The sequence below is a fragment of the Protopterus annectens genome, chromosome 1.part1 (genome assembly GCF_019279795.1).
Source record: "Protopterus annectens isolate FY-2018-M chromosome 1.part1, PAN1.0, whole genome shotgun sequence".
Lineage (NCBI taxonomy): Eukaryota > Metazoa > Chordata > Ceratodontiformes > Protopteridae > Protopterus > Protopterus annectens.
In genome coordinates this window covers 425,142,043-425,157,977 of record NC_056726.1, presented here as the reverse complement: position 1 = coordinate 425,157,977, position 15,935 = coordinate 425,142,043, and the positions used below count along the sequence as shown (strand labels likewise).

General features: G+C 41.6%; 1 protein-coding gene across 1 annotated transcript in view; it reads right to left on the bottom strand.

Annotated features, from left to right (window-relative positions):
* Positions 1–7,430, bottom strand: part of PMM1 (phosphomannomutase 1) — a 615,734-nt gene extending 608,304 nt beyond the window's left edge. The window contains exon 1 of the mRNA XM_044075615.1: positions 7,191–7,430. Coding sequence (XP_043931550.1) covers positions 7,191–7,265 — 75 coding nt within the window. The 5' untranslated portion in view covers positions 7,266–7,430. The remainder of the gene's footprint in view (positions 1–7,190) is intronic.
* Between the last annotated feature and the right edge of the window lie 8,505 nt (positions 7,431–15,935).

Genomic DNA, 15,935 nt, shown 5'->3' with positions numbered 1-15,935 from the left:
ATGTGACCTATAACCTGCACAATTCAGTTGAAAAACAAACAAATCTGTTACAGGAAAAAATGTAAAAAAAAAACATACAATAAGCTGGTTGCATAAGTGTGCACACCCTTAAACTAATCCTTTGTTGATGCACCTTTAGGTCACATTAAAGGTGGGAAAAGTTTTGAAATGATTTATTGTGGTCTCATTTTTTATATATCACAAAAACCTGGCATTTTAACAGGGGTGAGTACACTTTTTATAGCCACTGTATCTATCTATCTATGTTATTATGGGTCTATTTTATTTGATCGAAGTTTCAGAACTTCGAAACCCATTAGGCCAAGATCATATGGCTGAGGTTTTGAAACTTCGAACACTTTGAATTGAGATCACTGTACAGCACAGAATGGGACAGGTACCGTTTTCCTCGCTGTAGTGTGATCTCGGAGTTGATATATTTAAGTAGCAGGGGGTGTGGGGGATGCGGGGGGGGGGCTTTTTGAAGTTTTTTATTTACGTTTTGTGCTTTTGTTGTATTTTCGAAATTTCAAAATTTCGATCATATGGTCTCGGCCATATAAGTTTCGAAGTTTTGAAATTTCGATCAAACAATATAGACCTGTTATTATACATGTTTACATAATTGAAATATGCTTTAACAGGAGTAGAGCACCAATTCAGATTCAGACTTAGCTTAGGAGGCACTGACTGGTTAACTGACCTGCTCAGAGCCAAACAATGCACAAATGGAAGCTGAAAGAATGAAACCCTGCCCCACAGGAAGCACTTCATTAAATGCTTATAGCCTTAATCCACTGCACTAGCTGTGAAACAGACAGCTAAGTTGGGAGGATGGGTACATACCTAAATTTAGTCTACATCTCCATGCTTAACCAAGCCTTCATACATCATACTTAAACTCAAACCCTAACTCTAATTCCAGCCTTAGCCAAGCCAATAGACCTACACTAGTTTGTTAAACTGAAACTTTAACTCTCACCATGAATGTGTATAATAAATTAATCAAAATACTGTTTCATTTTTCCCGACTGTTACCAGGGCTAACTCAAACTTGTGATATTGTCTATTCGTGTCTGCTTATGTGTTTTTGTAAATATCATATATGTAATATTCCTTCTTTGTTATTACTGTATCTGTCTACCTTGGAGCTTTTCTCCCCGGGTATCCGCTGAAAATGGACATTAATCCAGTCGGACTATCCTGGTCAACAAATGTAAAATAAAAATAAATAAAATAAAGTTCTTTGGTGAGCTTTGAACCTGAAATTCCCTATTGTGAAATCAAATTGATAACCCTGAAAGTGTACTGCTGCTCACAGTGAGTCTCAGATGTTGCTTATGTTTAAGCATTTCCCCCCAAAACATATGAATTTCATGTGCAATATAACAGTCCTACCTCTGGCTGTAATAACAACTACAGTCCATAACAACCACCCTACTTGTGAGTAACCAAATTGACAGCATTACTGTTTAATTATTGCCTCTGTTTAACACATTATGTAAAGGAAAGTGTGTCAAGAGTCCATGAAAATACATGCTGCCACCACCTTTTGTAAACCAACCATTGACAAACTGCTGCAATGTACTAGTTCACTTACATATTAGCACACATGTGGAAAGATTAGGCCAAGATCCCAGAACTGCATTTCATATGAACTAACCTGAAAAATATGAATTAAAAAAGTTACAAAGTCCAACTCTCTGCGAGTTTTCACGACTAACGACATACACTGAGAACCCCCTATTTCCAACACAGTCTGTGATGGTAAGAGGAGTTTCACTACAAAATGCCTTCTTCATATTTGAACAGAAATAGTTCACAAAGATATTTTGTATATTTCATCAAAACAAAAGGGTCATGCTTTTAGTTACAAAGCAAAAATCCGTCTCCCTGCAGGTCTCAAAGCCTCAGAGAATCAAGCCGATGTAGAAATATAACAAAATTTTCTATGCTGCAGATAGCAAGAGGAAAAAAAAAACTAGGTGAAAAGTCAATGTGGATTTGGGATAAGAAAAACTAGGTCAAAGGTAAATACGTCCTCAGGGCAAAGCTTGTGGAGCTCAATGTTTAAATTCTTTGCAAACAATGAGAGGGGGAGGGGATTTTGGTTTATTCACCAATGTGCTGACAAGAAACTATATAAACAAGGAACACAGATTCTATGCATAAGCAGCACGTCTTTTAGGACTGTTTTTTTGTTTTGTTTTGTTCTATTTTTTTTTTTAATTTTTGCTCAGCGAGTACTTCCAAAACAGCTGTAACACTATACAAAACCTGCTTAAAAATCGCAAATCATTTCATCTTCTGAAAACGAGAGTGTAACTGCTTGCAGTTTCACAGACTCAAACTCTGAGAAACTGTGCACATATCAGTTGCAGAGATAGGCTAATATGCACTGCTGTAAGGCGTGACTTCACTGCAGTGTACTAAATCCTCCTAGTTATTGCACTGCACTCAGGTCTTCCCCTTGCATGGAAAGTAGACTTTCTATTTATTGAACTGAGCTCCTGTAAGACAATAAATCTGACAGAAAAAAGAATAAAAATTAATTACTGAAAAAAGGAACTAATCTTGAGTCTAATTACCTTGTATAAATTGTAATGACATAAACACAGGATTCTAACAAGTATAATTACTTTACCACCCATCCCTTAACCTTAACCCTTGCTATGCTTGGAATAGGTGGTGGTCAGCAAATAGAACTACTTCCCTAAAGGGGTGGGGCAAACTGTTTCAGTTTGCTGAAAAGTAAATAGAATAGATTACACAATCCTTTTTATTAGGTGGATTATTTTATTTCTACACTAATGCAGATTTTTGTGTGTGTGTGTGTGTGTGTGTGTGTGTGTGTGTGTGTGTGTGTGTGTGTGTGTGTGTGCATGTGTGTGTATGTACATCGTTAGGGCTCATAAACAATCTCCCATTAAGTGATTTGCTCAGAAAGGAAAAGTAGGCTGAGTGACTGACAATGAAGGAATCCAACCCAGGACACAGCTTATTAGCAGCTTATAGCCTTAATCCTTGGAGCTAAACTGCCAAACACCTTAATTTAGCATATACACTTGTCCTGTTTGATTCTCAGCTAGAGCGTCTTCTGTGTGGAGACATGTGTGAATGGGCGTACCTTCGTTGAAGGTTGTGCGTCAGGGCTGGCAACTCAGCATGTAAAAATCTACTGCCAATCATTAGCGGACTGGAGTTCCGCTGTGGCGACCCCTAACCGGGAAAAGCCGAAAGACACAACAACAACAACAACTCTGAAAGCAGTTTAAAAAGCTGTGAGTGACAATGGTTACACTTTAATTGAAGAGGAACTGTTTAACCTAAATCAGCACAACAGATTACACTGAAAGTTCTTACGTTCACTTGGTTAATTTACCTTGAAATATTCTGACACTAGTACACAGGAAATTAGGCACAGATCCCCATGCATAAATAAATAATGCACAAAGTTAACTACACAGACAAAGAGAAACAGCTAACTAGCTAGACAGATACATGCATACATACACACATACATACATATTTTAGACTGTGCTTCCTGAATTTTTAGTGACAAGAAGCTGTACATAGCTTTTCTGACTGGACATACAGATCAAATGTGTTTTCTCGTCGTCCATATACCAATTAAGGAAGCAGTATACTGCTCAATAGTTTGTTTACAAAATGCATAAGTTAAATTCTTTTGTTGATTAGCTGTTATCTGTGCTTTATCAAATGCATTGATAAGTAAAAGCCATTGACAAGCTCTCCATACCAGCTAGTATGACACCATTTATAGATTTATTCATTCATTGCAAACACAGCTGTTGCCTTTATATAATGAATTTTCAGAAGGGGCATTAAAGTAAAAGTACCATGAAGAAAAAAGAAAATAAATAAAGTCCCTTGACATCTAATCAAATTAGAAAATGTAGACAACAACTGGAATGTCCACAGAAGTTCCTCATTAAAAGAATACAGGGCATAAGTTGTTGTTGTTGTCTTTCGGCTTTTCCCGGTTAGGGGTCGCCACAGTGGAACTCCGACCCGCTAATGACTGGCAGTTGATTTTCACGAACGCCAAGGTGCCAGCTCGACATTCAACCTTCAACGAAGACACGCCCATTTATGTATGTCTTTCGAACGCCCACCCAACCGCGGGAAGGACATGCAGACTACATACAGAAGGCACTCCCTGCACTCAAGCCGGGAATCGAATAGGAGAACCTCTTGCTGTGAGGCAACAATGCTACCGCGACACCACCGCGGAAGTAATACAGGCCATAAGTAACATGTCCAATGCAGACCACCTCAAGGCACTATCCCTGTATTCTGTCTTCTATAGCATGTTGAGAGGAGATCAATGCTTGGCATACAAGGTATTGTCATATGCCACTCTGATGGTCCTCCTGCATATCCTCAAAACAAACTGCATCATAATTATCCATTCTAAAGACTTAAACCTTACCTGTGATATAAATAGGACCTGCTGGAGAGACAGGTATATATCTCAGAGACTACCCCTTCTCTGGAACAGGCTCCCCATCCATGTGAAGCAGAGTTCCTCCCTAACACAATTAAAGAGTAATTTGGACAAATGGATGGAGAACAGGAAATTCATCTCTGGTTTGGCACCTATGTCTCTAATAGACACAGGCAGCCTGTAAATGGTTCATCTGCCAGGCCCCTACTTGTAAATGTTTCATCTCCCAAGCCCTTGCTTACACTTATCAAGGGTACCAGAACTTCTCAGAGATTTGGAATGCATGGCTAGGCTTAAAAAGGCCCATGTGGTTGTTAGCCCAGTAAACAGCTATGAACCTATGAAGCTATGTTTATAGATTTTATTACAAATATTTACTGAATGGCAGCTGAAAAATCTCCACTTTTTATCAACTTTCAGGTAAGCCATTTCTGTTTGCCTAATGTGTTAAGTAACTGTGTCTCAGGATGTAAAGCAACCTTCATTACCAATGGACTGCCTTCTATCAGTGTAATTGAACATACTGTTAACATAAACATTTATAGCTGGCATTGTGAAACAAGTACTCAGACAAATGCATACCGTTAAATAACATTATTTTTGTAATCTACATTTTTGAAAGCAGGATTTCTAAAGCATGTCATTCTGCACATTCAAATGCCTCCTAGACATTTTAATGTGAAATTTACCCCAACACAACAAATACACACACACAATACTCTCTCTGTCTCACACACACAGTTACAGGTCATATATTGATTACATTCTCTTTCTTCTACCATTGCATCTTCCTCTTCCTTCTCATCACAGTAATGTTATACTTTTACTTATGCACTGATCTCCATGGACCATTTTCAAACTCAGACCTGAAACAGTGTCTGGTTAACTGACTTGCTCAGTCACACCATTAGGCAGTGGAGGCTGAGGGAAGCAAACCTTGCACCACTGCACCATGGGAAACAGCTCATTAACAGCTGTGCTCCTTAATCCTTTAAACCAACTACCAAACTACTGACAAATGTCAAAATGTATATTCTTACTGAGTGACAGATATCAAAAATAGGTGATGTTTTCTGAATTCTTTATGTAAAAAGCTTTGCCTGTTTTAAATGTGCAATAAGACACAAAGGCTCTGTATTTTCAGATTGTAAGAGACTGTCTGTGGCTGACAGCATCAAAGATTAAAGTAGTGTGAGTTCAATAGTACATTCTACCTTATAACTAAGACAGAAGCTGGCATATAGTTACTTAGCCAAACCCAAAATGCACAAACACTGCATATTTCAGACAAACTTACAGCAAATTATCTAAATACACACACGCGCGTGCGTGCACGCACACGCATGCGCACACACATACATGTCATTTCTTTTCTTCTTTAATTAACTGTATCTTGTATTATGTCTTCAGGTAAAATAGCCAAATTACTGAAATTAGTACAAGAAAATTAAGACTGAATTACACAGTAGATTTGCTCTGTATCAACTTAAAAAAAGTCATTTTTTATAATTGCATTAAGACATTTGGGATGTGCATTAGACATATATGATGCCCACTCCCTGTGCTTTACAACTTGCATATATATCTCTTTGGCAATTTTGTTTCTATGAAAGACAAAAGTTCTTGTTACTGATCAACATAGGCCTCAGACAATAAGTGGAGGAGATAGAGGATTACCTGGGGACTATAGCGCTGGGACTTTCATTGCAGCTGCTGAGATGATCTGTGGAATTCATAGCTTGAACCAATATTTTCTGGCATCTATACTACTCCACTACAAAATATGTTTATCCCTGGATCTTGCTATGACCAATAAGACAACAAAACAGTTTTCCCTCCTCATACTTCTACTACTATTTCTAGAAATACAAAAAGTTTAACTAAGGCAAAACTTAATTATATATGTTGCCAAAAGTGTGGAATACTTGCATTATAGTTATTTTGTTTATAATGGGTACCCATACCTCTCAACAGTCCCTGTTTTTCAGAGACCACCTGATTTTGGCTCATAATGTAGCCCTATCCCTCCAAAAAGTTGCAATTACTCTTAATAAATGATGGCAATAATTAGAATTACAGACTTGTTTTACTTCACTAAATGCATGTTAACTTACATTCTCTTATTCTGTCGATGTCTCAAGTTAAAGCGTACTAATATTTGTAAGTGTCCCTGATTGTCCTTCATTATTTCTGAATCTGTCCCCGATTTCCCCCGTTCATATCATAACATTCTGTGCATCTCTACGAGATGTCTAAATAAGAAAGGTTAACTGGAAAGAAGCACTGTGATTAAAACAATATAAAAAAGATTGCTGTTTTATAAAAATGTCTGACAAGGAAAACATGTAAAAAAGTGACACTTCATTGTCTTTTACATTTTGACAGTTACAACAGGTGAAACCCGCGGCAACAGAGAAGATCAAAAAGGTCATACGCTGTTTACTTCATCCTTGCGTCAGAAATGGACAGAAATGGGCAACTGTCAGTTCCTTATGTCTCGTTTGTTCCAGAAATGAAGCTTGAAATACTAAGCAAACATACTCTGAATGATTTAATCTTACATATTATTGAAAGAGGCAGTTATAGTTCAGCAGTACAATTCCTCCCAAGTTACTGGTTCGCCTTACTGCATAGTTGCACAACCAAGTGCTAAGATTTAGCGGTGCTGTATACTGACATACTTCCTAAAAGCAATGAGCCCCTCTGTAGAAAAATGACATACCTGTCTTGGTGGTGTTAGTGTTCCATCCACATCAAAAAGGCAGAGAATAGATGGATCCTGTACTATCTCAGCCATTTCACTCAGCCACTCTTTGGTATGTTCAAAAGACAGGGAGATGAATGGGAAGGGGAGTGAGAGAGGCCTGGCACGGAGGTGTTGCCTGTGATACTCAATCGGCTCGTGAGTTGTGGTCACATGACAGCTGCATGCAGGCTTGCCAACACGTACACAATACCCCTTCAGTACTTAATGTACTATTCAGGAGAGGCAAACCTCACGAACTCGGTTTAAAGGGAGAGGCTTCACTTTATTCGTGTGCTGCTGTCCCGCCCACTTTGTAGCGCACTGATAACTCGGACAAACATATTATCAGTGCTTTTCCGAGGTTATGCTTTCCCGGGTTTTGGTCGCATTTTTTTTAATTTGATTTGTCCCACTGTACGCGCAACGGCGAATTTTACTTTTAGATTTATTTAACATAATTATATGTATTTCCTGGAATACTTTTTTCAGAAAATGTAGATATTTTTCTCTGTCCCCCTGTAATGTTTTTGTGGCAAAACAGCGACGTTTAGTAAGTCATTAATTGCATACATACATAAAAGCTATGTATATAGGCTTCAGGTCTTCCTAAAACACGTTTAGTCACCTTAGTTGTTAACTTTCTCTGCGAGCATTGTCATCATTAAGTAACTTTAAGCATACTACTTGTCGACGATTTTGAAGGACACTTCCAGCTGTGCCTTACATTGTGCCATGCAACATGTTGATTTTCTGGTAAATCACTGGTTGGTCTACCAGGCAGACATTAGAGCGTCATACTTGTTATTGTTCATCTTAGCTCCAAACTGTCAGTGTTATGGAAGAACGTAGGCTGTTTTTCTTCAGTCGTGCTTAACCCCTGCGCATTATGTACCTATTTTTGGAGTTATGTTCTCATTCCCAGTCTTAATTTGCTCCTTCACACAATTTTCTGAATCCCCCTGTACTCTAGTACACAGAAAGCCATAGTGGCACCAATAATTCAGGTCTTAATCTCTCCTTGTTAGAAGCATAAATAAATTACCTTATGTGGTAGAATTTACGATACAGATTTTGCTGTCTCTGATAATGAACTTATATTTTTCTTTTCTGTCACTCTTATGTTTTTAAACATGTGTTTCTGAGCTGTACCGCTTCATTGGTATTCAATTTTTATGCTAATTAGATACCCACATTTTTTTGTTGGATGTACCTGCTTTTGAAAAGCATTTCTGCCTGTTTTCAATGTCTGCAGATTGACGGGTATGGTTCAGAAAAAAAGAGGTTATGTACTCACCATAACGTTCCATGTTTGTTGTCCATCTCGCCTTCCTTCTTTCTGGTTGGGTTTGGAGCCGAGACTTGGCCATATACTATAGCTCGAGAGCTTCTTACTGATTCGAGGCTAGCCCCTATCCCAACATGCCTAGCGGTAGTTACCCAGATCTCGTTGGGGATAATAACCCACCAGACTACATAGGTCCAAATATTACTAAACTTGCTAGAGAAAGAAAGGGGCCTGCATGTGTAAACACCAGCAAGATAAAGGTAGGAAAGACAAGGTCCAACCAACTGGTAAGCATAAGGGAACTCAGCCAGTGTAGCCAAACTAAAAGGAAGAAAATTCCTCTCGATTCTCCAGGAGGGGGAAGGAGGGTGGGACGCAAGAAGGAAGGTGAGATGAAGGACAACAAACATGGAGCGTTATGGTGAGTACATAACTTCTTTATGTTATGTTATGTTGTCCTATCTCGCCTCCTTCTTGCTGGATGGGACAGCACCCCCAGCATCTAAATCTTGGGTGGCTCACTGGAAAAACCTGTTAAGGACCGTGGAACCAAAGGATGCCCTGTCCCAGGAGGCCACATCTACGTTGTAATGAGAGATAAAGTAACAAAAAGCATGAAAATGGAGCAGGATACAGGAATAAATAAAATGTATTAAGCGCTTTCGTCAAATATTAGGATTGACTTCTTCAGAATACCCGACAGTCAGCAAGACCATCCTTTTATACATACAGCAATTAAGCCATTGATTGAATACAGTTGAATAATTGAATAATTACGCATACAAATGTTTAAAGACATAGACTCCCTTGTTTTCTGAATTGTTTCTTTACCAGTAAATTAAAATAATATAATATAATAATATAAGCCATAGTGTTGTCGCCTCACAGTAAGACGCTGTCCGGTTTGATTCTCAGCTACAGCGTCTTCTGCGTGGAGACATGCGTGAATGGGCGTACCTTCGTTCAAGGTTGTGTGCCAGGGCTGGTAGCTCGGCATGTAAAAATCAACTACCAATCATTAGCGGACCGGAGTTCCGCTCTGGCGACCCCTAACCGGGAAAAGCCGAAAGACACAACAACAACAACTTAGTACCACTGTAAAAAATGTATATATGTGATAAATGTGTCCCCAACACTAAATTACAAAAAATACCAGGTTGTAGGAATAATACAAAACTATCAAATGTTTTCATTTCTATGTAAGTTTTTATAGCATTGATTTTAATTATTGTTTGTTCCAAGGCATTTTGGATTTTTATTGGACATATTTTATTGTCTATATTGCTTGTTGCACAGATTTATACATATGATGTTCATATTTTCTCTAAAAAAAGTAAAACAATTGGTCAGATTTTCTGAAATTCTTAGTCCTGTGTAAATAAAAACGTAACTGTCTATGAACATCCAATTGGTAGAGCTTATACTCTGCCTTGTTGCCATAATTGGGGAAGAATACAGAAAGCTCTATGGATTGATTTAAGTTATGCTCTGAACAAACCTTGTGTAAAAAGGAGGGATTGGTTCTGAGAGAAACTCTGTCTTTGTGGAAAATCAAATACAGGGGACAAGTAGGTAAGGCCTGTAACTCCGAAACCCTCCTGGCTGAAGTAATGGTGGTTAAGAAGGTCTTCCAAGTTAAAAACTTTAGAGGACAACAATCAGCTGGCTCAAAGGGAGGAAGAATGAGAGACTCTAAAACTAGATTTAAATCCCAGGGGAGAAAAGGTGCTCTTATTGGAGGTCTTAAGAGGGAAGTACCTCTTAGGAATGCTTTGCATAGCCTGTGGGACATGATGTTAGATCCCATTTCTCCTACATGGAAATTAGAAATGGCAGCTAGTTGGACTTGGATAGTAGCTGCCACCACTCCTCGTTCAAACGTTTCAGCCTGGAAATCCAGAATCTTAGAAATGGGGGCAGTAAAAGGATCAATGTCATTCTTTTCTGCCCAAGAAGAGAACCTCTTCCATTTACTAGCATAAAGTTTTCTTGTAGTGGGCTTATGGGATGAAATCAAAATGTGTTGACCTGCAGGGGAAACATCTGGAAGCCTGGCTAAGACCAGAAGTGGAGAAACCAAGCCGTCAGCTTGAGAGTATGGACGAAAGGGTGGAGAGCACCCGACTGATGTGTCAGGAGATCCGGAACTGGATCCAGTATCCAAGGCTCTCCTTACAGATGAGGCTAGAGGAATGGGAACCAAATCTGTCGAGGTGAGTAAGGAGCAATGAGGATTAACTTACATCCCAACGACTGAGCTTTCTGAAGAACCTTGGGGATCAGAGGGAAAGGTGGGAAGGCATAAAGCAGTCCCGGGGGCCAATCGTGAAGCAGTGCATCCCTGGGTGACTGTCCCAGTGGTGGGACTAGGTCAAAGTAGCTGCTGCATTTGCTGTTGAGGGGAGTGGCAAACAGATCGCAGCATGGCTGGCCCCATTTGCGAAAAATTAACTCTGCAACTTCCTGTTTCAGGGACCATTCATGAGGCATCAGAATAGCCCTTCTGAGCTTGTCCACTATCATGTTGGATTTCCACGGGATGTGCGCTGCGACCAGAAAGCATTGGGAAGACATCGCCCATTGCCAAACTCATACAGCCTCTCGGCACAAGGGATAAGACCTGGTTCCGCCCTGTTTGTTGATGTACCGTACTACCCACATATTGTCTGTCTGAATCGCTATAGTCCCTGTAGGTAGAGAGTCTTGAAGTACTTGCAACACCAGAAGCACTGATCTCATCTCTAGGACATTGATGTGCAAGTAGTACTCGTGTTCTTGCCAAGTCCCTAAAATAGTCTGTCCCAGATAATGCCCCCCCCCACCCTATCTGGGAAGCGTCCGTGGTCACTGTGGCTACAGGGTGGGGGGCTAGCAATGGCCTGCCCATTGATACCAGAGTGGAGTGAAGCCACCATGCTAAGTCCTTCTTGCAAGACTCCGTGATCCGTATCTGATGTGACATTGGCAAATCCTGGCATGACCATTAAGCAAAAAGAAGCCACTGCAGAATTCTCATGTGGAAGTGTGCCATAGGGACCAGAGTAATCCCTGCAGCCATCGAGCCCAAGGCCTTGAGGACAAATTTTGCCTGAATTCTCCTGTTTGCCAAGAGGATTGAAACTTGACGACGAATGGTTAAAACTCTTTCATGAGACAGTTTTGCTATCATGGCCCTTGTGTCTAAATCTGTGCCTATAAATTAAATATACTGACAAGGCAACAACGCAGACTTTTCATAGTTTATGGTGATGCCTAGTTTTGCACAGGTGTGAATAGTGGAGTCCCTTGCCTCGATGAGTTGATGCTTGGTGGTGGCAGTGAGGAGCCAGTCATCTAGATATGGAAACACCCAGAATCCTAGATGCCTCAGGTGAGCCGTGACTACTGCTATACATTTGTTGAACACTCTGGGGGCTGTGGTGAGACCAAAGGGCAGTGCTCTGAACTGGTATTGACTGGCTCCCAGCCAGAAGCACAAGTACCTCCTGGACTGCCTGTACATTTTTATATGGTAGTACGCATCCTGGAGATCGATAGAGCATATCCAGTTGTCCTAACCCAGAAAGGGAAGAATGAACTGCAGTGTTACCATCCAGAACTTTATTTTTTTGATTGATTTGTTGAGTTTGCTGAGATCCAAAATGGGTCTCCAGTTCCAGCTTTTTCAGAACTAAAAAGAACCTTGAGTAAGTGCCAGATTCAATTTGGTCTGCAGGGACTTCTTGGATGGCTCTTTTTTCTAGCAACTTTTGAACCTCTAGGTTTGCTTGATCCCAAAGACTGTGTGGAATGTCTGGGATTGCGTTTTGATTTGTTGGAGGGGGTGGTTGGGAGAAGGGAATTTTCTAACCCCTGGATATTATCAACAGTACCCAGGTATCTTCCATGATTGTTTGCCAGGCTTTGGGGTAATGGGATAATCTGCCCCTGACTGCCTCCAGAGGTGGACAGCCAGGCCTCCTTTTAGGAGTGCTGGAAAGGCCTGCCAGAGAAGGCATCCCTGTCGGCCTGATTCTGTGGACCCCCCTGCTGCGGGGTCAGCATCTCCCGTTGTTGTTTCTCCCTCAGCTCCTGGAGGAACTGTCTCCTTGTGTGTCAGGTGAAACTCCCTAGGATTTTCTGAACCACATCTTCCTGCTCTTCTGACCCCTTGGGGTAAGGTCTAGAGGGACGGAAAAACGTACTCCCATGGCAGAGAGAGTTTTGCTATCTCTTTCACACCTGGTAAACGTCTCTTTTACCTGAGGCCCGAACAGCGATAAGCCGTCAAAAGGGGTGTTTGTAAAGGAGGACTTGAAGAGCTCTGCAAATTGACAAAGACACATCCAGGAGTGCCTGTGTAAAGCAACTCCTGTGCCTGCTGCCCTACTCATTCCATCTGCTGCGTAGGATATCAGTCGCATGGAGGAGTTAACTATAGATGTCAAGGGCACAAGCTGTAAAGCCGCCTTGCTCGCAGCTCCTTTAGCTGTAGGATCCTGTAGGGTCTCTTTTAGTTCCTTCAGGAGATCCCTTTGAAATTGTGTAAAGTGAGACAAATAATTCAGCGACCTGACAGTAAAGGCCGCTGAAGCAAACATACGCTTCCCATACCTGTCCATCGTATGAGACTCTTTGTTCAGCAGATGGACAGAAAAAGAAGTCTCCGCTAACTCTTTCTTGGTGGCTGCTGCCACCACTATGGCATCAACAGGCACACCCTTTGATAGAAAAGACTTATCCTCTGGAGCAGTTATGAATTTATTAGGCCTCCTCGGAACTGGTTGCATAGTCTCTGGGGAGCTCCAGGCCTTTCGACTCACCAAAGCCAGCAGAGGGTCAAAAGGAAGGGACACCCAAGAGGTGGAGGATCGGGAACCAAATGCATCCAGGTACACAGACTCATCCTCAGAAGGGACAAGGGATTTCCAGCCACCCCTCTGTCTAAGGATTTCCAGGATGTCTGAAAAGGAAACATCATCAGAGGGGGACCCTTCTGAGTCCTCCAAGTCTGTGTCCGAAGTGAGGGAGTCCAAATGCTTCCTCTTGCATTTTCTCTTCCGGGGGACCTCCTCTAAGGGATGCTCAGGGGAGGTTTCAGAAGAGGTGCGATTGCCCAATGGGGCATCCTGGAGCATGGGTTCCCTACGCTTGGGGGGATCAGAGGCAGACTCAGGCACTGAAATAGTAGCAGCCAATGGAGCAGTCTCAGGGGAAACCACGCTCCTCATCACCTCAAAGGCACCTCGGTCGTGGCCCGAAAGAGTCCCCGGCTCCAAAGAGTCCAGAGTCCTCCTCCTAACCGAGGGCGATGGCTCCGAGGTTGATGTAGGAACCGAGCTCACCTGCCCCGAAGCACCGAGATGGAGAGTGAGGTTGGACAAGGGTATGATGCCACTCGCCCCCTCGGAGCTGATGAGAGAGCATCGGCCCCCAGGTCCTTTGATAGATCAAGATAACAAAGAGATTAGAGTGGTGGTAAGAACTGATAGACCAGTGGTGGTCCTTGGAGATGGCAGTTCCACCACAACGACATCCATGCACTCTGGCTCCGAACTCAAAGGAGTCAGAGGAGGAATCAATAACAGTGTGGGCTGAGGTGTCGGCACCAAATCTTTGTAGGCTGGGCTCGATAATAATTTAGCTAATGCCTGTGACTTCAGAAGCCTCTCCACCATCCTCTCCACATCATGATCCAAAAGCCTGGATGATCGAGAGGAAGACCGATGACTGCCTGCCATAGACTGCAACAGTGGGGATTATGGAACAGACCTCACCGGCTCCAAAGAGGGAGACCTGGTTCTCTTGAGAGTCCTGACTGGCTCCGAAACCACTGATGGAGCCGCCGGAGAAAGAGGTTTGTCAGAACCAATGCTCGGATCCGACAGACTCACATATTTATCCTCAGACCTTGATGGCTCTGAGATAGGATCTGAGGAAGATGATGGCTTAGGTGACTAATCTTGTTTTTTTGCTGGCTGAAAACCCTCAATAGCCACATCAAAAGTGCTCTTAAGCAAGCCTCATAAAATCAACTTATTCTTTCTTTCCTGCAGGACCCAAGAACTAAAGGCATGACATATAGAACATGAGTCCTGCAGGTGTACAGCCCCTAAGCAATAGACACAGCTCATGTGTCCACCTGTAAGGGACATCTTCTGGCAGCATGAGTCACACTTCTTAAAATCTGAAGGTTTTGACTCCTTAGGTTCCTTAGACATACTAGGTAAAGGAAAAAAAACACCAACAACAGTGTCAAAAGTAACTAAGAAAACTTTAAATTCTAAACTATTTAAATTCAAAACCTTTTTTTTTTTTTAAAGAGGAAAGAGAAAGGAGGGAAGGGGAAGAGCTTCTAAGTTAAATGGTGACTCCCCCAATCCAGGAGAGCCTATAACTTAAACTTCTGCTCCTATAAGAAGGAGAAAAGTAAGGAAAAACAAGCCCTTAAACGAAGACGGGGCTGATATAAAAGAACAGAGAACCCTCTAAGTCAAACGGGTTCAAGGGAGGGGTTAGGCATGAGGGAAAAGAACAACGGCCACAACAACAACAAAAGGCAGCAGCAGGAAGTTTACAAAAGGCACTAGCCTAAGGAGAACACACTCTAAGACTATATTAATATAAAAAAGCTATTTAACTTAAAAAAACTTTGGCAAAAGCCAAAAAGAAGAAAATACTTAGCCTGAGCCAGTACAATCAATCTCGATGCTGCAAGCAGCAAATGAGATCTGGGTAACTACTGCTAGGCATGTTGGAATAGGGGCCAGCCTTGAGCCAATAAGAAGTTCTTGAGCTATAGTATACGGCCGAGTTGGAGCTGAGAATCGGCACTGAACCAAACCAGCAAGAAGGAGGCGAGATAGGACAACATTTTTGGGGCTTTGTCCAAAATTCTTGAGCAAACAAATTGGAGGTATGATTTTAAGCATTTGTCCCTGATTTTAGAGAGAAAAAAGAACTGAACTGGAAAGGAAAATACTGACCCCGCCTAGGGATTAAACCAGGATTTCATACATTCCATGTGGTTGTCATAGACCACTGTACCAATAAGAAGTTTCTAGGCAATTAAGTATCTGGTTTACCCACAAGCAGTTTCTCCTTTAATATTGAAAGCCACCATAATGGTGATTTTTGAACACACAAGTATTCAGTGCAGTGCAAACCATGAACCTAGTACTGCACTAAGAAATGAACAGAAAAGGAAAAACTGGTCTTTATCGGGGGATTACACCCAGGTCCCATTGCATTCTGTGCAGTTGTCACAGACACTAAACCAACAAGAAGTCTATGGACAGTTAGGTACCTTGTTGTTTCTCCCAAGAGTAGTTTCATCTTTCTACTAAAAACCACCATGATGCTAATTTTTGAGCACACAAACATCCAATGTAGTACAAACCATGGCCCTAGACTGCCAATGGACCGACAAGGAGTTTTCTGATTGTTAGGTGCCTGGT